The sequence below is a fragment of the Carassius carassius genome, chromosome 24 (genome assembly GCF_963082965.1).
Source record: "Carassius carassius chromosome 24, fCarCar2.1, whole genome shotgun sequence".
Taxonomy (NCBI): Eukaryota; Metazoa; Chordata; class Actinopteri; order Cypriniformes; family Cyprinidae; genus Carassius; species Carassius carassius.
The window spans coordinates 22,303,617-22,330,610 of record NC_081778.1 but is presented as its reverse complement, the minus strand read 5'-3'; the positions used below and the strand labels follow the sequence as shown (position 1 = coordinate 22,330,610).

The 26,994-nt window shown below is 39.2% G+C and overlaps 2 protein-coding genes across 7 annotated transcripts in view; one reads left to right on the top strand and one right to left on the bottom strand.

The window, feature by feature from the left end:
- snap91a (synaptosome associated protein 91a) overlaps window positions 1-19,568 on the top strand; it is a 47,393-nt gene extending 27,825 nt beyond the window's left edge. For 3 of the 6 annotated variants that reach the window (XM_059508099.1, XM_059508101.1, XM_059508097.1), the window contains 12 exons: window positions 416-496; window positions 741-809; window positions 8,140-8,211; window positions 8,755-8,826; window positions 11,141-11,323; window positions 15,108-15,344; window positions 15,440-15,464; window positions 15,750-15,843; window positions 17,082-17,168; window positions 17,267-17,374; window positions 17,827-17,921; window positions 18,005-19,568. In XM_059508099.1, the coding sequence (XP_059364082.1) occupies window positions 416-496; window positions 741-809; window positions 8,140-8,211; window positions 8,755-8,826; window positions 11,141-11,323; window positions 15,108-15,344; window positions 15,440-15,464; window positions 15,750-15,843; window positions 17,082-17,168; window positions 17,267-17,374; window positions 17,827-17,913 (1,115 nt within the window). In that variant the 3' untranslated portion in view covers window positions 17,914-17,921; window positions 18,005-19,568. The remainder of the gene's footprint in view (window positions 1-415; window positions 497-740; window positions 810-8,139; window positions 8,212-8,754; window positions 8,827-11,140; window positions 11,324-15,107; window positions 15,345-15,439; window positions 15,465-15,749; window positions 15,844-17,081; window positions 17,169-17,266; window positions 17,375-17,826; window positions 17,922-18,004) is intronic. The other 3 variants (XM_059508098.1, XM_059508102.1, XM_059508100.1) reach the window with 3 other exon arrangements.
- A 198-nt stretch (window positions 19,569-19,766) lies between these two features.
- Window positions 19,767-24,946, bottom strand: LOC132103200 (inactive serine protease 35-like). The gene is made up of 2 exons (XM_059508095.1): window positions 24,700-24,946; window positions 19,767-22,129 (listed from the first exon to the last, which is right to left on the bottom strand). Exon 2 carries the CDS (start codon window positions 22,114-22,116, stop codon window positions 20,836-20,838), a length of 1,281 nt encoding a protein of 426 aa, XP_059364078.1. The 5' UTR covers window positions 22,117-22,129; window positions 24,700-24,946; the 3' UTR covers window positions 19,767-20,835.
- Window positions 24,947-26,994: the final 2,048 nt, after the last annotated feature.

The window sequence follows — 26,994 nt, the reverse complement described above, 5'->3', positions numbered from 1 at the left end:
AAAAATATTTGAACGGTATTGTAAATATTTAAAATATTTATAAAATAATAGCTATAATTGTAAATAATGCTATTGTATAACAATATCAAAAATATTATAGTTGTAATTAAAGAGGGGTGGTCAATTTCACTGATTCACATTTGGCCTCTAAAATTGCACAGCAATCTGTTAAAATCCAGGATTTGCAGTGACCACATTTGTCCTGCAATCATTTCCTGCTGTTTTTGACCAAATCTGAATGCTGTCATTTGCATTGGCATCTGTAGACTTGTTCAGAGTGATTATTGAAAAAAGCAAGCAAAACAAAATGTTTTAATGTCTTAAATGGTGTTTCCTCTCTCTCTCTCTCTCACTTAAAGCTGTCTTGATATGCTCTGACTGAAAACGTAACGCATATGTGTGTCCTTGTTTATAGATATGTTTGATTCTATGCCTGAGCAAAGCTCCTCTTCCGAGCCCAAAGCAACCACTCCTAGTGTAGACCTATTTGGTGCAGGTACAGGAGTTGATTCCCGTAGTCCTGTTGAACATCTCGTCTTTTCTAGTCTCATCTTTCTTTCTCATCTGTTTTTTGGCCCACTCAGTCTTGGTTTGTCCTCATAGTGGAACGTGGACTTGTGCATGTTTGCGCCCTCCAAAGCTCGACTCTGTGTCCTTTCTATGCTTGTGCTCCTTAGTGATTTCTCTTCTCTTACGTTTCCTCCTCCACTTCCTTTTACTGCTCTGCTTTGGTCTGAAAGATCTCCCCGCTGTCTCACGTGGGCCTTCACCTTTGCCTGAGGCCAGTGTGACAGGTGACCTCTTGTCTGGTGAGTTTGTTTGTCTCGCTAAACATAGCATGTTTTGTCTTTTACACTGAATTATTATATTATGATTAATAATGAATGAATAAATCATGTTAATTAATAATACATTAAATTATTATTAATCCTAAATATATAATATTATCTAATAATAATAGTAATGATCAGTCTTCTATAAATATAATTATTTTTCTCTTATTTTTTTGTTTGTTGTTCATTTTTAGCTCTACTTTTAACCCAAATTGTTAGAATTTAATTCTTTTCTTTTGAGTCTTCAGTGAAACTCATTTGAGAGTCAATGGTTTGATCACAGCAGATAAACGGAAGATTAAAAACATCTCGGTTACGTATGAAACCTTGGTTCCCTGAATAGGGAACGAGATGCTGCGGTGACGTCACCACGTATGGGAACCCCTTCGGTGTGACGAATGTCTGAAGCCCTATACCATCCCGCCAATCCTATTGGCCAAATAGCGCGTGGCACCGCCCATGCATGCGTACGCATATATACACCTGGTGCCGCGCACCATTTCACTCAGATTTCATGACGAAGAAGAAGAAGAAAGCTATCAAGGTATGGCACGGCCAGAACCGCAGCATCTCGTTCCCTATTCAGGGAACCAAGGTTACATACGTAACCGAGATGTTCCCTTTCATAGGTCACTTCGATGCTGCGGTGAGGTCACCACGTATGGGAACGCTATACCATCACGCCTGACGTACCTGATAGCTTGGATCCAAGGAAGCATCTGCTCAAGCGGAGAGAACCCGGGAGCCAGGACCCATCCTCACATCCAGACTGTAAGACCTGATAAAAGTGCTCGGTGAGGACCAGCCTGCCACAGCACAGATATCATCCATAGAAGATCCACTGAGAAAGGCTTGAGAAGAAGCCACTGCTCTCGTGGAATGACCTTTTACTCCTCACGGCCCACTGAGGGACCATTTATATATTCGTGGTAAGCTGAATGGCTGCCACGTAAACCTTAGGGTAGCTGGTGTCACTCCATCCGAAAAACGTTCCTGAAGGAACTCCAGTACTGACGCCACTGGGCAGTAAACTGGATCCATATTATGAGTTTCACACCAGGCCGTAAACAGTCTCCACCTGAAAGCATATAAGTGTCTCGTAGAAGCTGCTCTAGAATTCAGTATAGTCTCGGTAGTTTCAGCAGAAAGACCGGGACATATGAACTCACTCCGCTCAGAGGCCACGCCCACAGATTCCATAGATCTGGCCTCGGGTGCCAAATCAGTCCCTGTGCTTGTGATATTAAATCCTGTCTGAGGGGAATCTCCCATGGAGAACCCGCTAACAGATTGATCAGATCCACAAACCACGGCTGTGTGTGTGCCACCGCGGAGCCACCAGCAGCAGCTGTTCCACCCTGTCCACCCGTATTCTGCATAATATCGCCGGAATCAGACAGATTGGGGGAAAACGCATACAAACTGGTCCTGGGCCAGTTGTGGGCTAATGCATCCAAGCCCAGGGGTGCTGGAGGGCATAGGGAGAACCAAAGCGGGTAATGCGTAGTCATGTTTGACGCAAACAAATCCACTTCGCTTCCCCGAAAATCTGCCATAGGAGACTACTGTTTGGGGGTGCAATCCCCACTCCGCTTGCTCCAGAGTCTGCCTGGATAGCAAATTCGCTCCAAAGTCCAACGTCCGGGGACATGAACAGCTCGGATCGATAGAATTTAGTTCTGAAACCAAAGAACATGTTTCGCCAGCCTGCACAGGGGGCGAGAGCATAATCCTCTCTGATGATTCAGGTATGACACAACCGCTGTGTTGTCTGATCTGAGCAGCACATGACGGCCGATCAGCAGATTCGAGACATACTGGAGAGCCAGAAAAACAGCCAGTAATTCCAACCTGTTTATGTGCCAACTCCCTTGACAAACAGCTCCCCAGTCGGTCAAAGACGTATCCGTCGTGACAGTCTCTCGGGAAGCGCAAATCCCCAGCCGGACTCCGGTCAGGAGAATTCGGTTGACATACATAGTTTAAGCGACATCACACATCGCCGTGTCACCGGAATCGTCCGATGCGGAGACAACGGGGTGAAACATTCCATGCGTAAGCCCAGGCTGTTAAATGATCCAGCACAAGATCCCCATGAGAGTGTGCTTGAGTCTGCGATTGCGCTAAACACCAGCCAATCGCCTAAAATAGTTCAAACACGAACGCCCTGGGGCCGCAACGGGGCCAGAGATCCATCCATGCACTTTGAGAAGTACTGATACGCTTTGCTCTCTAAAGCGAATCTGAGGAACTTCCTGAGTCTCCTGATGATCATCAAAATCTTGAATTTCCTCAGCCTGAGTGCAAGATTCAGATGGTGTAAATCCAGAATGGGTCGTTTTTTTTTTTTTTTCACAAAATGACGGCTGTAAAAAACCCCGCCTCCATCTGAGAGGGGTGTACTTCCTCTATAGCCCCTATGCTCAGCAGAGTTGACATCTCCTGTCGCAGCACTGCTATTTCCATCGGCTTCGCCACCGTGGAAAGAATTCTGCGGAAAGGAGGCGGGCCTTATTGAAACTGAATGGTGTATCCGTGACAAATCGTGCGTAACACCCATAGAGAAATGTCGGGCAAGCGTTCACACATGGCCCGAGACCATACTAGCGGTCTCAAAATTTCCGCTTCCTGCAACGCTGTCATACCTGTTAAAATGTCCGGGCACGAAAAGCTCGTGGCGTTCGTGCACAGGGGAAGTGTATGTATAAGAGCCGTTGCGTCTCGTTGTGTATAATCCTGAACTGTGTCCACGGCAGGAATTAGGCCAACAGATTGAACATCGGGCTCTGCCGCTAGCGAAAAACGGCGGCTGTGCGAGCCGTCATAAATGGGTCGTCTGTGCAGGACCCTTGAATCGCCCCTCGAATTCTGAAAGCTGTATTGCGCAGAGTGTCTGAGGGAACGTTTGGCATTACAGCTCAATCCAATGCTGCTCGAAGCACCGTTTGCTGCGAGGCAGACAATGTAGAGTGTGGGGACTGCAGTGAGAGGGTTAGATGTGCATAGCAATCCAACAGCACTCTCTGGTGGCGAGCACAGTCCCTGGCAAACATTAAGGAAAATGCATGCGTCAAACTCGCTGCGTTTCGTTGTGTATAATCGTGAAGCGTATCCACGGCAGGATTTAATCCAACAAGATAAACATCGGGCCACGCTGCTAGCGAGAACGCGGCAGCTGTGTGAGCCGTCATACACTGGCCATCTTTGCCAGCCTCCGCGCCGTCCCTCAAACTCTGAAGGCTGAATTGTGCAGAGTGTCTGAGGGGGCGCGCGAATGAGAGCTCAGTTCAATGACGCTCGAGGTGCCTTTGCTGCGAGACAGTCAATGTTAGAGAACATGAAGGAAAACGCATGCATCAAACTCGCTGCGTTTCGTTGTGTATAATCCTGAAGCGTATCCACGGCAGGATTTAATCCAACAAGATAAACATCGAACCACGCCGCTAGCGAGAACGCGGCGGCTGTGTGAACCGTCATACGCTGGCCATCTTTGCCAGCCTCCGCGCCGTCCCTCAAACTCTGAAGGCTGGATTATGCAGAGTGTCTGAGGGGGCGCGCGAATGATAGCTCAGTTCAATGACGCTCGAGGTGCCTTTGCTGCGAGACAGTCAATGTTCGAGAACATGAAGGAAACGCATGCATCAAACTCGCTGCGTTTCGTTGTGTATAATCCTGAAGCGTATCCACGGCAGGATTTAATTCAACAAGATAAACATCGGGCCACGCCGCTATCGAGAACGCGGCGGCTGTGTGAACCGTCATACGCTGGCCATATTTGCCAGCCTCCGCGCCGTCCAGGGTTCTAAATTAACACCCGCCAACCCGCCAAATGCGGGTTAAAATTAATTTTGGCGGGTGTTAATTTAAATTTACTAGCCAGTTTGGCTGGTGATCCATGGCATGAGGCTCTGTTCTCGGTCATTTATCCCCCTGGCAGCACTTCCTACATTTCCCATGAACACTGTGCTGTAATGCTACGTGATGACGTTTCATATGCCCATTGGCTGCACGCAGTTTGCAGTTAAACCAGCGCGAAAAAACATGGAAACGAATAGAGCGTCCATCAGAAAACACAAGGAAGAAGAACGAATGGAGCCAGAGCAGGGAACATAGACTGAAAGAGGAGGGAGTTAGCTATTAAAGAATAAAATTAAGATTAAACTAAATGCGGCGGTGGTTGGGACAGATTTCTGGGGGCGAAAAGAGGAACGAGGCAGGGGATGAGGATATTACGGAGCCCCGCACGTCACCTGTAGGAGAAAAAACAATCAATCCGTGGCGACAGTTTTGCAATCCGTCCCCTCAGTTTATAAACCGTACTCACGAATTCATAAACCGTTCCTTTGGTTTAACAAACCGTGCCCACGAATTTCCAATCCGTGCGTTTAGATTTTGAAAACCGCACCCTCGCTTTTTTAATCTGTACCCACGAATTCATAATCTGCGCGCACACTTTCGCAATCCGTTCCCATGGATTTGTAAACCGTACTCACAGATTCATGCAGCAAGCTCCTACGTGTTAACATACAGTTTTAATGAATATTATTATGTGGAATGGGTCTACAGCAAAGTGGCTTAAGTGATTCTCTATCAAGTGTAGTACGAGGTGGAATACAAAGATTTAATAAGAAAGATGTGCATCAAAATCTTGTGATAATCTTATAATAGCACTTGATTATTATTGTACAATAAACCTGCCATTGTGACTTACTGGAGTAATTATTTTTCCTCTTTTGTAAGTTGTTTTGGATTAAAGATTCTTATGCATAACCTGTATAATAATATATAATAATGATAAAAATAAAAAGAAAGTTATTTTTATAATTTTAATTTATAGGCTAAATAAATGATTACAAGACAGTAAAAATGTTTGTCATAAAATAATTCATGAATTGCTTTATTTCTAAATAACCTTTGACAGTTTTGGAAATGCTTGTGTACAATTCTTTTTTAACATGAAGACTTATTTTTGTGATTTTATTATACTAAGCTCCATCCACCCCACCCCACCCCACCTGCCGGAGTTAGATGCATGCTTCACTGTTAATGTTATTATTAAATAATTAGGCCAAAAATAACATTGCATTCAGTTAGAGAGAAAAGGAATGAAAACATAACCGGCATATTATTTGTTTTTTTATTGCTTTTTACCCTTATTTTCTTCTTTTTAGCGTTTATTTTTTTTGGCCATTAAAAAACAGGCAGCTGTGTCTTATCCTATGGGTGATTAATGTAAAATAAACGCTAACGCTAAGACTATTTTGTGAATGCTGATCGTGGTCTTGTTGGATAGGTACTATGAAAAATAATGTTTAATAAACAGAAATGAATCTGCCGGTGGGGGCGGAGCCACAAATGCGTGCCAGTTTACAAATCCGTGGGAACGGATTGCGAAAGCGTGCGCACGGATTATGAATTTGTGAGTACGGATTCAAAAACCGAGGGTACGGTTTACAAATTCTGAGCGCACGGATTGGGAATCCGTGGGCACGATTTGTTAAACTGAGGGAACAGTTTATGAATTCGTGAGTACGGTTTATAAACTGAGGGGACGGATTGCAAAACCGTCGCCACGGATTGATTTTTTTTCTCCTACATTGACGTGTGGGTCTCTCCGTATTACGGACAGAGAAACAAAGAAAAGAAAATGTCATGCCAAATGGCTGACGGGTCATGAATGGCTTGTGTTTGATCACAAGAATGTCGTAATGCTTTGTCAGGATTGCCTCATGTAAATTACGCAAAAGAAAAAACAAAACAAGCAATTTCGTGGTGGGAACTAATAATTTTAAATTTGAGTCAGTGTATATTTTGTTGTATGCATTGTACTTTATATGTGTTTTTCATGCCAACAATGTTAATAAAATGATTAAATGCATTCAGTGGCACTCATAATTTGTTATTTTTACCGAAAAAAAAATGGCTAGTGGAAATTCTGATTGGCTGGTAACTTTAGAAAGTTTCACTACATTGGCTGGTGATCAAAAAAGTTAATTTAGAACCCTGGCGCTGTCCCTCAAACTCTGAAGGCTGGATTGTGTAGAGTGTCTGAGGGGGCGCGCGAATGATAGCTCCGTTCAATGACGCTCGAGGTGCCTTTGCTGCGAGACAGTCAATGTTAGAGTATGGGGACTGCAGTGAGAGGGTAGATGTGCATTAGCAGTCTAACAGCACTCTCAGTGAAGGGCATAGTCCCTGGCATATTAACATGAAGAAAAGTGTGTGCGTCAAACTCGCTGCGTTTCGTTGTATATAATCCTGAAGCATATCCACGGCAGGATTCAATCCAACAAGATAACATCGGGCCAAGCCGCTAGCGAAAACGCGGCGGCTGTGTGAGCCGTAATCCACCATTTGAAGAGCAAAACTGTTGATTAACGCGCTCGAGTGGGGGAGAGCGAGCACATGGAACTCCAGTGCATCACTGTATTCATAGTCAAGCCGCACATATCGCCCCTAACCAACACCTCGTGCGGGGCCTCGGCGACCACAGAAGCGAAACGGTGGGGGTTAGGCGCGAGGCGACTTAAGAAATACACTCCAGAGCGCGGATACTTCCTATTGGCGTTAGTGCACAGGGGAAGTGTATGCATATTTTACTGTAGCCATAGGCTATCAAGGAGAGAACCTGTAGAGAGGCTGCAATGAACCTCTCATAAGTGCCTCCTCGTGATAACCCATCATACGGCTCCTACCTTTCGTTGACTCATCGGAGAGGAGTATACTGCTCGTAGATGATCGCTGAGAACGCGAGATAATAGGGCACAGAAGATTCGCTTCGTACTGAAGGAATGAAATCTGAGTGAAATGGCGCGCGGCACCAGGTATATATATACGTACGCATGCATGGGCGGTGCCACGCGCTATTTGGCCAATAGGATTGGCGGGATGGTATAGGGCTTCAGACATTCGTCACACCAAAGGTGTTCCCATACGTGGTGACGTCACCGCAGCATCGAAGTGACCTATGAAAGGGAACTTAAATTTCAGTCTGTTTTTCACACAAAGCTATTGAATGACTTCAAAAAGAGTTATATGAGTCACTTTTATGATAGTTTTATTCATTCTAACTGCATGGAAAAGCCCAGTTTTTCCTAAATAAATTCTCCTTTTGTGATGACAGATAGTTATGCATGTTTTGAGTGAACGGTTCCTTTAATTATTAAGTATTGTATTTTAGTTTATGTTCCTCCAATGCATTTTTACTTCCACTATACATTACAGTTATATCCCAAACTGCCAGTATTAGCTAGATTTTATTTAGAAATGTCAAAATAACCTCATATTCTTCTCATTTTCCACTTAGACTCATTTGTTGCTCCAGCTGCTCCTGTCTCTGCTCCTAAAGCTGAACCTGGACCTGTGCTGGACCTCCTTGGTGTGTCTAAACTCATTTATATGAAACACCAATCCAGAAGACCAGTACAGATATTGTCATATTCCAGGGTTTCTGCTGTGGTGGAACCCTGCAAATTATGTTCAGGGTTTTTTTTTTTTTTAATCTGCACAAAATTTGAATTTGCTGAGCTTATTAATTTGTGCTGAGCTTTTAAATTTAAACTAATGAACTGGTAAGTATACTCCAGTGGTTTCATAACCCAGTTTTTCAGTTATAGTGGCTAGTTTACTGTGATTTGTTTTGTCTGTTAAGTGAGCAGACAATGATGAAGTTAGGAAGAGAGATATTTGTTTGAGTTTAGTGTATTTGCATGCGGTGCTGTCCTATGTATATTGTAAGTGGGGGAAGATACACCGATCGCATATCCGTCAGTGTTTGTTTCAATGTAGGAGAGTGTTGCTTGTTGTATGATCTCGGCTCACTCTCTCCATCTGCCCCTCTCTCAGTGTTTATGCAGCTTTAAGGCTGACTAATGCTTCTCCTCCTTCATGCTGCGCTGTGGGACGTCTCTCTCTGGAACAGACACGTTTGGTGACACTACTGGGGAAACCCAGTCTGCTGCTCCTGGAGCACCATCAGGTGACCTGCTTGGAGGTATGGGTCACATATCCTGATTAGAAAATGCTCTTTTTTTTGTTGATGATGAAATGGAGAAGTTAGACATGGCACCTCCAAAGAGCTGTTCTATTTATTTAATACAGTTAATGCCTAATAAACAAACAAAAATAAATAAATAATAGTAATGAATAATTAGCTTAATGAACATATATCAATAAAATTAAAATTAATAATTACTTATTACTATAATTGATGTTTTGTTGTTAAATGTATAATTTACCTAATAATGATAATAATAATTTTTCTATAAACTAAAACTAAGATATAAATAAATATAAAATTATAAATATATATAAAATACCAATAACAGAAAACCATTTAAATTAATGCACTTTTTCAGTTCTCACTTTCGTTTTGTTTTGTAAAGGAAGTTTATATTAAATTTAATTATGTTGTAACTATTAACTAAAAAGAATTACAAATAATAATTTATTATTGTAAATAATAAAATAAAAACATTAAACATAAATTTAAGTAGTTGAAGTTAAAATAAAATAAGTTACAATTTAAAATAAAGTTAAAATAAGAAATCAGTAAAATAAAAGATGAAAAACTTTTAAAACATTTTTGAAGTACTAAAAATGAAATTAAAATTAAAGGAGCTGTATGTAAGAAATCTATTTCAATTAATCATAAAATGGCCCTGATGTGTCACTAGACATTAAGAAATCATGTTCATTTCAAATACTTATATCACTGACAAGAGTAGTCCGGCCAGGATATTGTCATTTAAAAAATGGACTTGCAGCCCTCAACTGATATTGATGTTGTCATTTTGTGTTTTGGCCTGACGCGCCTCCCTCCACCTATCTACCAATCACGAAGTCAGTAGTGTTTCGGGATCCGTGTTGCCAGCTTTGCTGTAACCTACCCTAACTCCAGTCGGATAAAAAATGTCTAATGTTACTAAATCAAAAAGACCTCGTTATAATTCAGAAATTAATTGTGACAAAATCCGAAATAAAACCAGAATTTGTATTGGAGATGTTTTTGAAAGATGGAGACGCCTGAAAACGGAGAAGAATTTGAACACAGACGGCAGACGAAAATTTATTTCCAGGACAGGTAAGATTCATCTATGCTTGGCTAACTTGTACTTGATGTCAATGGACATTTCATATATTCATGACAGTCAAACAAAGTTATGCATGTTTGTGCAAAGTAACATAACATTAGCTCACATGGACGTATGCTAACATTAGCAGTGCATTATAGGAGCCCGTTTCTCTGTCATTATGCTGAGACGCTGAGGAAAACAACATTAGCACGCCCATTATGGCAGTTTGAAACGTAATTGAGACAGTAGCCTAATGTTACCTCAGTAAAAATGATTCGTCATTTGTTCTTCACGTATATCGTGGACTAAGTTACACATGCTGCAAGTTGACCTGTATGACCATTGCTAATGTAATTTAGTTACTCTAACAATATTTTCTGATGGAACTGATGACAGATACATAACGTTACAAGTTAGACTAACAGCTACCGTTCTGTCTGTCACGTACGAGCATACATCTTTACGATTATACTGTCACATACGAGCATAAATCTTTACGATTATACTGTCACATACGAGCATACATCTTTACGATTATACTGTCACATACGAGCATAAATCTTTGCTATTATAGTTAACTAATGACAATTAGTACATTTTTTAAATACTTAATTACTTATCAAAATATCTCTCATGAAGCATAAACATAATTAACAGAAAAAAAAACTTACTGTGTACGTCTGTTCGTCACTTGCCATTGGAAGCTCATTGAAGCAGCCTACTCTTCTGCTGAATCCTGCAGCTTATCTGGCAACCTCGAGTCAGGGGGTAGGGGGAGGGGATACACCGCTCTACAGTATTTTTATAGTGATTGCAGTACCAGTTTTGGCCACAATCCTACATACGGCTCCTTTAAAGCTATATAAATACTTTTAAAAATGCTCATAACAAAATTACTAAAGCACAAATTAAATAAAAAAATGTTACAATAAAAGCTTATTTAAATCATGAATAAAATAATTTATAATAATACTAAAACAACACAGCTTCTTAGAAGAAGTCTTAATCTTTTGGACCCCACTGCTTATTAAGTAAGGTAAATTTAATCAATTGATAGCCTTAGCTAGAATACTTAAAAAAAAAACTGTTTACATACATTTAAACCGTAATATAGATCAGAAATACCATGTTTTGATATTGCTCTTACAATGGACCATAACAAACATATTTAAAAACTGTTATGAATCTTAAAGTGTGCTATGGATTTGGCATCTTATCTGTTGATGTCTGCAGGGTTGATTTCACCGGTCGCCCCCACAGTGACACCAACCCTAGCACCAGTGCCATCCTCAGCCCCAGCTGACCTGCTGGAGTCTGCTTTTGATGCCTTCGGCTCTGAGCTGGTATGCACCACACCAGCGGCGGCGGACAGCGCCCCTGCCACTGCAGCGCCCTCTGGTGGCTTTGATGCGTCAGGTAACAAATCAAATGATATATGTTCACTTGAGGTTTTGAACAGATATTTATACTCTTATTAAACACTTACCTATTTGTCAAAACCGTTTTTAGTTTCTCTTAAACACAGCGATTCTTCTTTTAGGCTTGCTTGCTTCTCAGCACACTTTTGCCTTGCATGAGCACTTCTGAATCTGCTGACCTTCTTAAATAATACAGAGAGGATGTTTCGGCGCTTATAAAATACATTCTCCCTGTGCTTTTCCCCCTTTTTCATTTCATTTTGTGTTCTGTCCATTCTTGCTCTCTTACTGTAATACTGCTTTTCTCAACTTTATGATCTGTCCCATTCTTCTGTCGTCTCTGATAACTCTCTCCATGCACACTGATCTGGCTCATTGCTTGCTCCTGCTGTGCCAATGGTGAGTTGGCGAGAAAACTCAGGGCTTTGCAGCATGTATCGTTTGACCTGATCACGGCGAAGGGTTTGGGTGGTGTGAATGTTCTAGCACTGTTTGTTCTTCCAGCACACCCTTTACCCTTTGACAACTCTGTGCAGTTTTTCCCTTCACCCCCACATTGCAGATCTTGTGCATTGCTGCATTAGAATAAATTGCCTGCCTTAGTGTTGTTGGTAACGGAACATTTTGATGTGCTAGGTACTTTGACAGTGGTTTTGAACTTGTGCTTATTGGCCTGGATCTTGTTTTGAGAAAAGGTTTTTGGATACTAGTGCCATACTGTAGGTGTATTGGACAATCAGTGTTGTTTTTTATATACTTTCTGTTCTAGTCATAGGTTTTGTATTTTTAAGAAAATGTCTAACACATTTTTGAATGTTTCATCATGTTATATTAATTTTAGTCTATTTGTCTCGCAAAATGTTGCACAATTTTTGTTGATGTAAATAACGTTCACATGCAAAATTATTAGAACGTCAAACTTTTACGGAACAAACGTTTAGATACTTTACTAAATGTAAAAAATAATACATTTGTAAAAAGTGAAATTTCTTCATTTGCTTAGATGTAAAACTTGCAAAAAGTCATTGTAAGCTGAAAAAATACTTGGTGCACCTTAAGTTTTGGGTGATTGACTGCGAGGTGTCGGAACTCATCCAGCACAACTGGTTCTTTAGAAAGGATATTTTCTTCAATGCCTGACAGAATGCATCCAACCCTGTTGTAATGAAATGGAAATCCTGTTCCTATGCATGTAGTAACTATTCCTGATTGCAGTTTTGAATACCTCATGAATGAATACCTATTTTTTGTTTATTTATATATATATATATACATATATATACAGTACAGACCAAAAGTTTGGAAACATTACTATTTTTAATGTTTTTGAAAGAAGTTTCTTCTGCTCATCAAGCCTGCATTTATTTGATCAAAAATACAGAAAAAACAGTAATATTGTGAAATAGAGCTGAAACAACGAATCGATTTAATCGATTAAAATCGATTATTAAAATAGTTGTCAACTAATTTAGTCATCGATTCGTTGCTAAATAACTTATTTGCCATAAGCGGCTCATTTCGTGCATATTTCAAATCTGCGGTGACCAAAGTGTGGCAGTAATGAGCCACCGGAGGTTGTACTCAGCCAGTACAGCAGGAGAAGTAGCGAATAGCCAATAGCTGGCCTCGTTTTATGTCACGTGCTTCCCGAACAGCATCTCTGCAGCATTCAGCAGGATGTGGGAGTCCTTTATTTTGAGCCTTCAAAAAAGAAGATTAACCTGTAAACTCTGCACTTCATATCGCGTCTTTTGCGCGCTCATGTTCGTTATTTCCTATGTAGGCGCGCAGTATGCGCGCTCATAATGGAAGCGACGCGTTCGCGACGCACCCGTTTTTCCAGGCGCGTCTACACAGCATCGAGTTAAAAACATTTCAACTTTTCAGAATGCGGCAAGCGCACCGCGGGTCATGTGACAAGAACTAAATAATCAGCTTCATCCTTTCCCGTAACAACGTTAAAAGCTCAGCCAAGATGAAGGAACAGCTGATCATAGCTGTATATGGATTTCCATTTTGAAATAAATTTAGTAGCAGAGCTACTGCAAGCGATTTTTAGAGCTGCAAATCCATTTATCCTTTGCTGAAATTTCCGCGTCTTCAAGGCGAGAGCACGTCATGGTTGCTTAGATTCTGCACGAGCGCTTTGGAGAGGAGGAGAAAGCGGTGCGCCTAGCGTTTTCCACGCATTTTTAGGCGCGATATGTGAACGGCCCCTAAGACTTTTATTTGTGCAGATTCTCCAGTACAATGTTGTTTGCAAATGTTTAGTTGTAAAAGCTGATAACATTGCTTTTTAACAGTTAACATTTAAAGCTTTACAAACATGTTCTGTGATCAGTTTGTCGTTTACGAGTTCATAATTCAGTCGTGCAGCCTAATTATGACTGAACGAGAGAGGTAAATGTTTAAAGATATTTGAAATGCACTTTTTTTTCTAAGTATTCACTGCTCTTTTTCACACAGCAGGTTTTTTTGTGTGTCCGGTTTTTTTTTCTTTTTCTGGACAACCTTCTGATGGATTTTACTTTAAATTGTGAGTTCCATTCAGGTTTCATGCCATTGGCACTTTATTCGAAGGATTGTTTACAATTTCACAGCATAAGCTATAAAGCTGTTTCCCAGTAAATAATAAAATACAACGCACTGCAATCTTATTTTGTTTTATCCTTATTCTTCGTGAAAATATGTTCTGAAAGATTCCTTAATAAGCTTTGTTCAGGATGTTAAACTACTTTAGGAGCTCTAAGGACTGCCATGGTGAAAACATTATTTGAAATCTCCTTGTGAAATTTGCTAGAGTATGGGTCAGTGTTTTGGTTGCAGAAGAGTTCGACAAAGGATCACTAACACATAATAAAACAACTCCGGGTATATTTTTGATGAGGATATGACAATGCACAATGGTTAAAATCTCTTAAAAATCTATGCTGAATGATAAAGACCCTTTATTAATAATTTACTTGGGGGGGAAAATGGAAAAAAACGAAAGTATAAGTACATAAACCGATTAATCGATTAATCGTAAAAATAATCGACAGATTAATCGATTATCAAAATAATCGTTAGTTGCAGCCCTATTGTGAAATAATATATTATTTTGGTCTGTACTGTATATATATATATATATATATATGTATGTATATATATTTATTAATACAGAACTGTTCAGATGTTTAGGGCCAGTATTGTAAGTAATACAGTAAAGGGATGCATTAAATTAATTAAAAGCAAATGTGAAGATTTTATTACAACACATTATTACATCTTTTTAATTAATTTCAAATAAAAACAATTTTATATTAATCAAATAATCCAGATTTTTTTCCCCCTAAAAAAAATTATAATGCAGCTGTTTTCAACATTGATAATAATAAATGTTTCTTGAGCATCAAATCAAAATGATTTGTGAAGGACACTGAAAACTTTATGATGAAAATTCAGCCTAGATTAAAATAGAAAACAGTTACTTTAAATTGTAAACATATTTCACAATATTACTGGTTTTACTGTATTTTGATAAATAATTGCAACCTTGGTGAGCATAAAAGACTTCTTTCAAAAATGTTAAAACATTTGAACAGTGGTGTTTGTATACATACTGTATGTATGTATGTATGTGTATATATCATTTTGTTTCTGTCTTTTGTTTTACTCCTGTTACATCTGACTTGTGTATTATGGGATTGCTGACAAGTTTTCAGCAGTAAATCCAAATCGAGTCTAGGCTAAAATGGTCTCTGCTGGCTATATTAACACACTCTCCTCTGTGCCATCCCCAGTGTTTGATGGATTAGGAGACCTTCTGATGCCAGCCTTAACGCCTCAGAGCACAGGGGGGACCCCAATGGCTGCAGCGAGCACGCAATTGACACCTGGAATTGTGCCCACCACTGGGCCGACAATGGCTCCAGCCATGGCACCAGCAATGGCGCAAACAATGGCACCCACAGCAGCTGCCCAACCAATCAAAACTATTGGAGGAGACTTAGACATTTCACTCGCCAATTTGGTCGGAAGTACGTATGGAATAATGACGGACTGAGTATGTAAGGGTAATTTTACACATCATCATTGCCGACTCTAATTTATCTTGTTTGTTCCTCTCTTGTAGACTTGGGGGTAGGAAGCCAAAAGAAGTAAGTTCAGTGTCTGTTGCAGTGTATCTCTGTGTCCCTGTTGTTTCCAGACACCTATTAATCTTGTCATTTATTCATAATGTCTATTCACGGACATGAATTACTCAACCTGACCCATATTGACAATTCATTTGGATTGTTATGAAAGCTTGATTGATTTCCTCTCCCTTGGAGCACAATTTAATCATGTTCACTTTGTGTGGCCCTAGAACTGTATTCATGAATTGAGGAGAATGAGTTATACAAATTACTGAATGTTGCCTGACAGCTATTTGTTTTGTACAGGGACAACCAGTGGAATGAGAAGAAGCTAACAGGAGGAGCTAACTGGACCCCTCAGGTCGCCCCTACTAGCTGGGGCACACCTGGCGCTCAGAAGGTATGCTTACTTCTTTCTTAAAGGGATATTTCATCCAAAAATGAAAATTCTGTCATTAATTATGGTGCTTAATTATGGTACAGCTCGACTCTGCACAGCTCAGTACGGTACGGCATGGCTTGGCTCGGCATGGTTTGCGTTTCCACTGCAGTTTAGTACCGCTTTAGAGTGGGCGGGATTATTCACATGTCATTATAGTTGCGCCGCTTCTACTGATTTAAATTATTTTCTCGGTTCTTTTGTGTCGCAAGTTCAGTGACGCAGGTAGTGACGTTTCTTTCCGGCCAATCCGTGATCAGCAGAGTTTACACACCCTGTTTTGATAATGGTACGGTTCACTTGGAACCTCAACCAAGGTGGTCCTAAAAAAAGTACCAGATACCAGCTACTGTACCCAGTGTAAAACCCCCAAAAAATGAACCTTACCGAGCCGAACCGTGCCGTACCACGCAGCAGAAAAGCACCATTACTCACCATCATGTCGTTCCAAACCTGTAAGATCTACATTCATCTTGGGAACACAAAATAAGATATTTTTGATGAAATCCGTGAGCTTTCTGACTCTGCATACACAGCAATGCAACTGAAGTGATTAAGGCCCAGAAAGGTAGTAAGGACACTGTTAAAATAGTCAATGTGACATCAGTAGTTCAACTGTAATGTTATGAAGCTATGAGAATACTTTTTATGTGTAAAGAAAACTAAATAATGACTTTATTCAGCGATTTCTTCTTTCTGAGTCAGTCACCACAGCCATTTACGAAAGTACCACGACGCATACGTGTGCATCCCTCTGCTTATAAACAAGGCACAGTGCATTTGTGTTCTACGTCAGCAGCATCACATGCGTGTGTTGTGGTACTCTCGTGGAGGTCTTACAGTTTTGGAACCACGTGAGGGTGAGTAATTAATGACAGAATTTTAATTTTTGGGTGAACTCTTTCAAGTTTCAAGTTTATTTTGTATAGTGCTTTTTTTACAATACAAATCTTTAAACAATGAACAATGTTTCAGTCTTTCTACTTCAAAATTTTACATTTAATTCAATGTTACTTGCTGTTTCCTTGTAATTATTTTTTACATTTACTAGCAATTTCTGAGTAAAATTAGTTTTAATTAAATCAGTGTACTTGCCTTTCTATGTATTTGTGAAATTTTCTATCAATTTCTGAAAATAGTTTCTACACAAAATATTTTTAATGTATATTTTATTGTGGTCCTGTTGCGATTGTGTTTAGTCTGGCTCTGCCCCTGGAGCCCCCGGAGCTGCCGCCCCACCTGGAGCAATGGCACCGACCATGGGAGCACAGCCTGGCTTTGGCATGGTGAGAAATCACGGTTTAAAATGTTAAAAGAGTGTCTGTATTTTGCACGTACAGTATGTACTTACAGATGGATACTTTATTTCTTATTTTTTACTCAGGCTCCAGCTGCAGGAGCTCCCATGATGCCCCAGCCCGTGATAATGGGTCAGTCCATGATGAGACCACCATTTACTGGGCCAGCAGCAACAGGAACACCCGGAGCACCAGTAAATAACATTATATATTTATTAAAGTATATATAATTTTTTTTTATTTTTTTTTATTAAATTATTTATTTATTTATTTATTTATATAGATAGATAGATAGATAAAAAAAATATTGTATATAAAAATATATTTAATAAAAATTATTACATGTACATTTAGAATAACTGTTCTATATTTTAATATATTTTAAAGTATATTTAATTCCTGTAATGAAATCATTCTAATATGCTAATTTGGTGCTCAAAAACTTCTTGTCTTGTCTTATTATTCCCAGTGTTGAAAACAGCTACACTGGGATAATGTGAAAGTCTTAATTGACATTTTTAAATGCATTTACAATGCATCCTTGTTGAATAAAAGTATTTATTTCTTTAAAAAAAGAAAAAGAAAAAAATATACTTTTTAAATCGATTTACATCATGATTTCCTCATGCACCCTTTACTTTCTCAGTTGTCTCCAGGACCAGCTGCTCAGAGCCCCAAAAAACCTCCCACCAAGGACCCCCTTGCAGATCTCAACATCAAGGACTTCTTATAATTTCCCAGGTATCATTATCTTTCTAGTGGCTACTGAAATGAGGCACTAAATCACATAGTACCATGACATTTTCTCTGTGCTCTGTTTGCAGTATTTGTTTTCTCAAAGACTGAGCTCCAGTGAGAGAAGTCTGCTGTCTGTTTACACCCCCAGACACCTGAGGACCTGCAGCTAGATATCCACTGACCCCACCCCCAACCCAAACCCCGCCCACTCTGCCCCACGCAGCCTTCCTGTGTCATATTGTAGCACAAACCGTGAAGTGAATCATAGAGAAAACAAGCCAAAATGAAGATGTGCATATTTCGATGTTATCCTTTGTTTTGAATGAAACAGAATAAAATTAAGAAAAACACACAAATGAAAATGAAGGATTTAAAAAAGATGCAAATGTCTGAAATTAATGATGTGTGTATGTTGATCCCCTCAACTTCTGATTCCTCTAGGAGTTCTTTTTTTGGGTTCAGAGGTCCTAAATAGGTTGTTGAAGCACTTTCTGTTGTATGTTCATTTTGGAGCAGTGTGCAATGTATCATTCGCAGAAGGTACTGTGTATTTTATCCTCATTGATCAAAAAAGGTCTCTCCTCTGCTCAAATTTTTATCTGTGGATGACTTATTGATGTGAAACTGTTTACTCGGATTATAAGACATGCTGTTGTCATCTCCCATCATTGATTGACATGTTTGTTTACAAATAATAAATATATGAATTATGTATAAATTAATAACGTATCTAGGCTTCTCTATTCTAGATGACCCTGTCTTGGTGATTACGTGATTTTTGTATTTTAACTGGTATTTATTTCTCAGATATATATATGTGTGTGTGTGTGTGTATATTTTTTCATTCTTTAGTTTGAATTTTGTTTTAATTTAAATGCCAGTTCATGGTTTTTCATACTGTCTTTGGAGTTCCCCAAGAAAATTACCTCAGCAAATTTGGATTTTAATTCACTTAATCTCAGCGCAACAATTCTCAGACGATCTCTAAGAAAGGCCTTTTGCAGTATCTTGAAATAACAAATGTACAGCGACTTGTTAAACTGGTGATGTCTCCCCCCAAGATTTTACAGTTGTAGTACGTGGAATGCTGTGTTTGAGTCTCATAGTTACTTGTGCTTGTATGACATCCAAACTGAAGCTGGTACATGTAGTGTTATTTTGTATAATTGTAGAAGTACCCATTCATATGATTGGTTCTCAGTCTTTCCTGCTCATACTGTATTATGAATCCTGACCCTTGTTTGTTACATGTAACGGTTGATTCATTCTCCCTGTGGTGGTACTGTAGATTGCACAGCTAAATAGAGTGTCGAGGAGATAAATTGGATGAAAATACCTGATTTCATAGAAAACAGAGCGTAGGTTCATTAGCAGAGATAGACTCTTAAGATCTGTACAAGTTTTCAGGAGATCACTGTTAAACAGTGTTACAGAAAGGTCTGATTGACAGCCTTGTATGGCTGAGCTTCTGTAACTCACTCTCCCTGTTAGATCTCTCATGGAAATAACAAAGGCAGATCTTTTTTGGATCTCTCTTTTGCAATTCTCTTCAAATAAATTTTATTTTGATTTCTTGATTTATATTTGACAGCCCTACATAGTGCATGTAAGCCATTTAAGATGCAATAAACACTGATGGGAAGAATTGCCCACCTCTGTCCCCCTGTGTCTGTTTTCACAAGGATAGCTTTATATCAACACTTGATAATTAAAAAAAGTAATTTTTAAGCTGCAAAGTTTAAGGTATAAGTTTCTGGTAAAAAAAAAAAAAATAACAAAATCCATATAATGAAGTATATATATATATATATATATATATATATATACTTTTTCCATCTTTAAAACATCTTGTATAGGTTTACAGAGAAATAAAGAATCAAAATTAAAAGCAAACCTAAATTGGAAAAACAATATAGTCTATATATATATATATAAACACTACTTTGTCTCCTTAGACCAATACATATATATCTCAGTTTATTTGGCCCTCAAAAACATTTAGAAACAGTTGTACAAATTGAAAAAGTATGCAATCTATTTGAAAACATAAATTTTATATTAAAATGTTCAATTTATATTTTCTATCAAGCTATATTGCTTTTCTCTTTATCATAATTACAATGATATGTATCATTGAGCATATCTTAATTTAAATAACCCTGTGTATTTTGTTTAAAGAACAACAATAATACGAGTCTTACATTAAATACATACTTACAGTTCTACAGTAGACGTTACTCCGACAGGTTCTCTGATGTTTTATATTTTAAAATTAAATTAGCACCAAAAGTCAACAAGGGCATCTGACTGAAGGGTAAACCTCCAACTAATTGCTTGCACTGTAATACAAAAAGCAGAACAATTGTAAATGGAAGCCCATGAAGACAGGTTACAGTTTATGCAATCAAAGTCACGCAATCAAAACATTTAATAATAATGATAACAAGAACAAAAGGTTTCAAAGAACACCAGCACACTGATACTCAAATGTGTTCTTCAAAATTAAAAAAGGGAAGTAAAATCCACAAATAAACATTTTTTTTTATGTCAACTAGTCATCTAACTTTCTACTTCAAGGTATCCAGACAGATTACCAGACAAAACAAATGCCTCCCATATCAAACAACACTGACTGAAGTGCATTTTCTAATTCAAAATGACAGTTTAAGACAGAAACAGAATTAGTTCTCGTTAGGACAACTGAATCTAGGAATACATTCGCTCTTACTAATTCATAACAACAGTTGTCTAATAAAATAAATTAAGGTATCAATATAACCTGGAAAAGTTCAATGGTAGGTGTGTTATAGTCTTTAGTGTTGATGAATGCAGCAGTTTGTGTTGTGCACAAATGGGAGGCACAGGGGTAGCTGAGAGCCGGGACCGTGGCAGTCAGACAGGCTGCTGACAGAGTCTCTCAGGTGCCCAGACACTGGCTGGAGTCCCCATGGACCCAGAGGCAGATCTGTGCATACTTGGGGGGCGTGATTCGCACGGCTACGTTGTAATCCTGTTGATTCCCATTAACATCCACCCACTGGTGACCCGAGAACACTCCAATGATCTTTCGCTTCCACTTCTTCTTGCCAGGATCTTTGAGCCGAATGTAGACACCCGAGCCACTGGTCCCAGGCTTCGCATCGCAATATTGGTACAGCAGGTCATTGGACTCCTCGGAAATGGAGCAGAAGCGGTACACCAGGTTGTCTGGCCGATCGTCATCAAATCCCGAGAAATGTATACGTCCTGCAGGCAGATTCTTGACAGAGGGGATGACACCGAGATCCATGTATTTGGTCTTCTGCGATTTTTTTAGCTCCAGGATGGCATAGTCATAATCAGCCACAACTTTCTCCGAGATCCCTTTAAACCAGCCCTTCGGCACCTGCATCTGTTTCACCCGAGTCCATCGGAACGAGGGTTGCTTGGAGTTGGTGCTGCGGCGACTACGGTTTCTCCTGCCTTTGCCTTTTCCCTTACGCTCCTGCTTCTCTCCAATCTCTATATTTTCATTAATTATCTCCTCCTCCTCTTCCTGCTCTTCTTTATTCTTCCTCTTGCCTTTACCCTTCTGTCCTTTCCCTTTCCGTCCCTTCCCTTTTTGGCGGGAACGTTCTTTCAGCACTCCAACGCTGAGTTTCTGTACCCCATCCAGGTAGTCCGTACCATTATGGATGCAATGAGCGGCAGTCAGGACGTGTTTGGGGGACACCAGCACTCCAGAACAACCCGTGGAGATCTTCACAGATGTGGAGAAGGGATACTTCAAGGAGTACTGCTTGTCGGTGATGGTAAACCGTGTGTCCGTGCCATAGACTTCTCGTTTGCGCCGAGAACGTAACACAGAACCTCCCATCCAATCATCACTAATGTTTAGCTCCTGTATGGTGATGGTGGTGAGTGTGCGGGTTCCATTGTCGTACATGGTCTCATAGGACAGTAGCTGCTCCAGATCGTCCAGGCTGGGCTCTGGGAGACCCCTCTGGCACTCAATGCCACATATTCCATGGAGCTCAGACTGCGGCTTTGCCAAAAACTCAGAACTGCCCAGATGCACTGTTTGCTTTTCTTGTACCAGTGGTACTTTCCTCTGTGGCCATGTGTAGTCATCATCACCTGTGGGATCGTCCACTGCTGCAGACACTAGCACAGTCAGTGCTGAGATGCTAAGCAGGAGCGTTAAGGGTACCGGGCCCATTGCAGAGAGCCCCCTAAAACAGACAGAAAGAAAAGAGAATCAACATCACTTAAAATATAGTTATGTAACACATATTTTACAGATATTTATTTATTTAATCATCTCTTTAATAGAAAATCCAATACCTGAAACGTGTGTCAGATAAGGCAGGCATCCAAAAATAATATTTAGCCTGCCTTCAGGAGAAGGCTGGCAGTATTGAAATCGGGACAAGAGGATTTTATTACTACAGTCATGACCACTAGGGGGAGACAAATAATAAGGCTTTGGATAAGGATTTTCAATACCCCTGAACATTTTGGAGTGTGCATATTGTATATTTCTCCTCATTCTCCATCATTACATTCCATAGATATTTAGATCCAGTCCTAATGTACCTGTTAAGTCATAAATAGCATTCTCGCAGATTCCAAAGCATAATTTTGAATCTGCTTTTAAGAGACATGCAAAAATATTTTATTACAAAATAAATAGTTTAAACAAATGCCAAATTTGCTGCATTAGCTTTAGAGACTAAACAGATGAGTCAAATAACACACAAATGTGCTCTCATTTAAAACACAGTCCCTAAATCGTACCAGATAGCAGAAAATATCTGCCATTAGAGGAAAACGATGCTGCGTGGAGACGGGAGGTTTGTGGTGGGTACTTTAAGAATATTGACCCTGTCGGCACTGACTCGAGTCAGTGGTTTGGAAACATTTCCTACTGTCTTGCTAAATGTCAGTAATAAGTATATACTGGGGTTCTGCAGATGGTAAAGCAATTCAGATTATACAATGATAATTTACTGTAAACACACATGCACTCACACACATAAACAGTAGATGCTCAAAGTGATCTGCAGCCTACTTATGCATTCATTTTTGTGGAAACTGGAAAAAAGTTTTAGATATGAGTGCATTTTATTTTTCCAGCAGACCATCAGTTTGCGTGGAGATGAAAAGACTCTTCAATACAGGTCACACATGGAATCACGCACCACATAAATCATGCACATAAATAATGGGAACAAAGTAATGATTTTAAATGGATAGCAATTTTCCCAAAGCTTTGAACAATGCATTTCTATGACCTTTGCATTTATTCGTGAGGGCAGGATAAGGATTTTCTAAACAATATAGACTGCGTTGACCGGAGCATAAATATGAATAATACATTATCAATGAATTTGTAAATATTGTGTACATTTTAATTATGTTTCCAGGCCTAGAAAACATAATTTTATCCAAATATCATGTCAGTGAGAAACCACGTTTGCAGAAGTATGGGATCTTTCAGGGTCCTGATCAGACAGGGTGGGTTATAGATTGCTACTGTATTCTTGTTCCAGTACATTCCCTGAGGAGCTGAAATCCCTCTCCTACCACTTCACTATGGCATGCCGTCGAAGAGGATCATCTAGATCAGCTGCTCTGTCTGCAAGAATCAATCTGTACAGACAATACTGTGCAGCCTCAGTGGAAGTGTGAGGGGAAAATATGTGTGCATGAATGTGTGCAAGGAAGTTATGGATCCAGGCAATGACAAATCAGATGTATCCCTACTTGAGAGGGCCACGAGAAGTGAAACACTTAGAGGTCCGACAAATTCCAGGAAGACAAGTTCAAGCCTTAAAAAGTCTGCAAAACAGACAGACTCAGGCTAACTCTGTCTGACATGTGATCTGATCTGTCTATCAACAGTACTCTTGCTAAAATGAGCATCTGCAATCTGACATTCCTCCATCACAGCTGAAATATTGCTATGACATTTCCAATGACTTTTCTGTAATAAAAGTCATTGTAATAATGTAATAATTTGACTTACTTAAAAAAAATCTTGACATGCTTAGATTAGTGGGGTTTTATATGTATAATGTATATGTATAAGCCCCTTTATAAAAAAAAAAAATAAAAAAAAAATGGTTGTAGTAGTAGATGTAGAAAATTCCCCTCAATGCCAGCATCGGCCCATTTTTCCATTAGTACAAGGCACAGAAATTTCAATCTTGCACATTCGCTTACTTTTCAACCACCTTTGTCAACCAATCGGTGGCGCTAATGGTCCAATTAAATTTAAGACTTATTCATTCAAAGTTGACAGATCTTTAAGTCCATGTCTTTCACTCACCGTCAATCATTTATGGATACATGAATATTTGCATGAACAGTATAAGTTATCTGCATGGTAATCATCTCCTTTGCAGAAAATTTACTAATCAGACTTTCCACCCAAAAAGCTGTAAATGTTTCGCAAGGGCTCATTTAATAGTACATTTTGTTAGATGAGGGTTCTTTAACCTACCCAAGTGTCATTTATCATTCCTGATGCAAATATAGCCTATATTTAAAGTATTCAACGGATTTACAACTTTACTAAATCCCTAAACGTTCACATGAAAAACTTAATTATAGACCCTTTTCATGAAAGCTGTGCAATCAACAACTATTCTTGAGATGCTTTAAAGTGATGACAAAGATAATGACACTTAATAGGCTAGAATGATGCCAAAAGTTTTTAAACTTAATGTTTTAATATAGAGAGTAGACATTTATAAATAATAATAATAATAAAATAAAGCAGCAGTGAAATGCGCCTTACCTGCTATCATTCGATTGATGGAGATGTTCAATCCGCAAACAGCTGCTTTTTATTTAAGCAAGAACTGTCTAAAAGTTACTTCATCTCAGAGGGTTTTCTGCTGGATGTGCTGATAGTCCGTTTCTTCTCATATCTGCTCCACCTTCCAGACAAGGAGAGCTCACAGACGAAACCCCTTGGTATGAATTACACTTGACGTTTAAGGGAAAGGGAGGAAAAAAGTCCCAACAAGTTTTTCACAAAGAGTTTCGTACAGGGGAGGGACCATCATGCTCTGCATCGATGGACGGAGAAAGTGAAGTTGAGAGAGCGTTCAGCACTTGATCTTAATGAATCATGGGATTAGAATAAATCTTTATTTGACAATTCAAAGAGTCGTGTAAATCCAGAATTCGAAGGGGCTTTCTATTGATTCAGCGATGACAGCGGCTTTTTTTTTCGTGTGTGTGTGGTTCGGTTCCGTTCCCACATCACTGACACTTTGTGCGTGTTACATGATGTGGCAAAGAGGCGAGCAGGGGGTCTATCAGTTAAAAAGAAAGAACGCCTTCAAATTTAAGTGCACGTTTATGCAGGTTCTTGTCTGGGTCAATGACGTCACGTTCTGCATCTATTAGATATTTTACAAACTAAAATACAAATCATGCAAAACCCGTCTTTCTGTGCGAATTTGGTTTAAATTTCAAAATTCAGATTTTGTGTGTGTGTGTGTGTGTGTGTGTGGTTAAAGGCCTAAGCGATCACTAAAATTAATAAGGAAAATAAATAAATAAAACTAATAGTATTAATATTTTAAATCCTTTTGTTTCCTAAATCACACTGTGGCAACCAAGAAGAAAACAGGGATTTATGTATACTGTCATGAATGTGTCAAGGTCTGTAATTTTTTTTTAATACGACTTTTTGATCGTTTTATGACAAAGCATGTTTTGTCAGATCAAATTGTGTAACCCTATGAACATTTCATGATACTGTATTCATGTCGTTTGAACTCACATATCATTACATTTCTGTTTATCGTCCTTATTTGTCATTGATGTATACAAATGTAAAAGTTTTGTGTTTTTTAACCCTCACTTAAGATGTGCTGAGTGTCTTTAGAATAGTTCTAAGTAACGTCAATGCTTCATTCAGAAAGGTTTGCACTATCAAAATTGTTTCCACTGAATGAGCTGCAGAAGCTCTAAGCATTTGAATGGGTTGTATTTTTTTAAAGCGGCCACCAAACAATACTCTTGTGTGTCTTCACACTAAAGTGCACAAATGCCTTTCGTAGAATTAGAGTAATGGACCAGAAACAGGCATTGAGATGCAAGAACTGCCCTTCCATTTGATTTGTCATATTTGACATATTTGACCTTTTTTCTTGTTTCTGTTTTCTAATTCTTGTTCAATAGGCTAACAAGTCTTAAAATCACCTTTCTGTCTTGCTCTTTTTTCCTCAGAGACTGAGGGAAAGGGTCATTCTTTCAGGTTCCACAATGTAGGCTCACATCAGCACCCTGTGAGGTTCTCTGTCAAGTCTGAACAGAGAAAGGTGATCTCATTGCTTTAGACTGTGGCCTCCACCCTCCAGCTTAGATGTGCCCTTACAATGATCACCATGAGCTCATGGATCATCATCTCTCAATAGAAGGTGTATTATAATTTATTAATTTTTTTCTGCACATTGGCATTATTTTATTTTATTTTATCAGAACACGTGACACAAAATGATGGAGGCAGAGTGGGGGGATTCAAACTCTTGAGCCACTTCCCTTTGACTGTAGCACTAGCTGATCTGATTTTACTACATCTAAAATGTATGATACTTTTCTAGTATGGAACTAGCAGGTTCCATAAATCGCACTGAAAGGAATGGCCTTACGTCATATTTCTGCTCATGGTTGTGTGATACACTGGTTTCATAGAGGGTTCTTTGTCAGGAGAATCATCTCTTCATGATTTGAGGTGAACAGTAGGTTTTTTCCCATGCATTTGCAGTTTGAAGAGTGTACCACTGAATATTGCAACTATAGTGTTCATTTTAAACCAGTAGGATAGAGATGGATAGAGATACACATATTTTTTTCTCAAAAAAAAAAAAAGTTTGAGTTTCAGCTTTTTTTGTTTTTTTTTTGCTTCTTGATAGTCTTTAGGCAAAACAACAGATTAATTTCCCCTCAAGTAGGTTTGCATTGGCCATGACCGGATTCCAGTTTACCGAACGGACTTCACTCACGCTGCTGACAGTCTGTCCATGATTCCATTTATATGCTAAAGAACACATTTTGCTTGAGTCTAAGTGAACGTGAG

What these genes read in the sequence shown, in the direction of transcription:
- LOC132103200 (XM_059508095.1), bottom strand. Translation starts at nt 22,116, where the DNA reads ATGGGCCCGGTACCCTTAACGCTCCTGCTTAGCATCTCAGCACTGACT.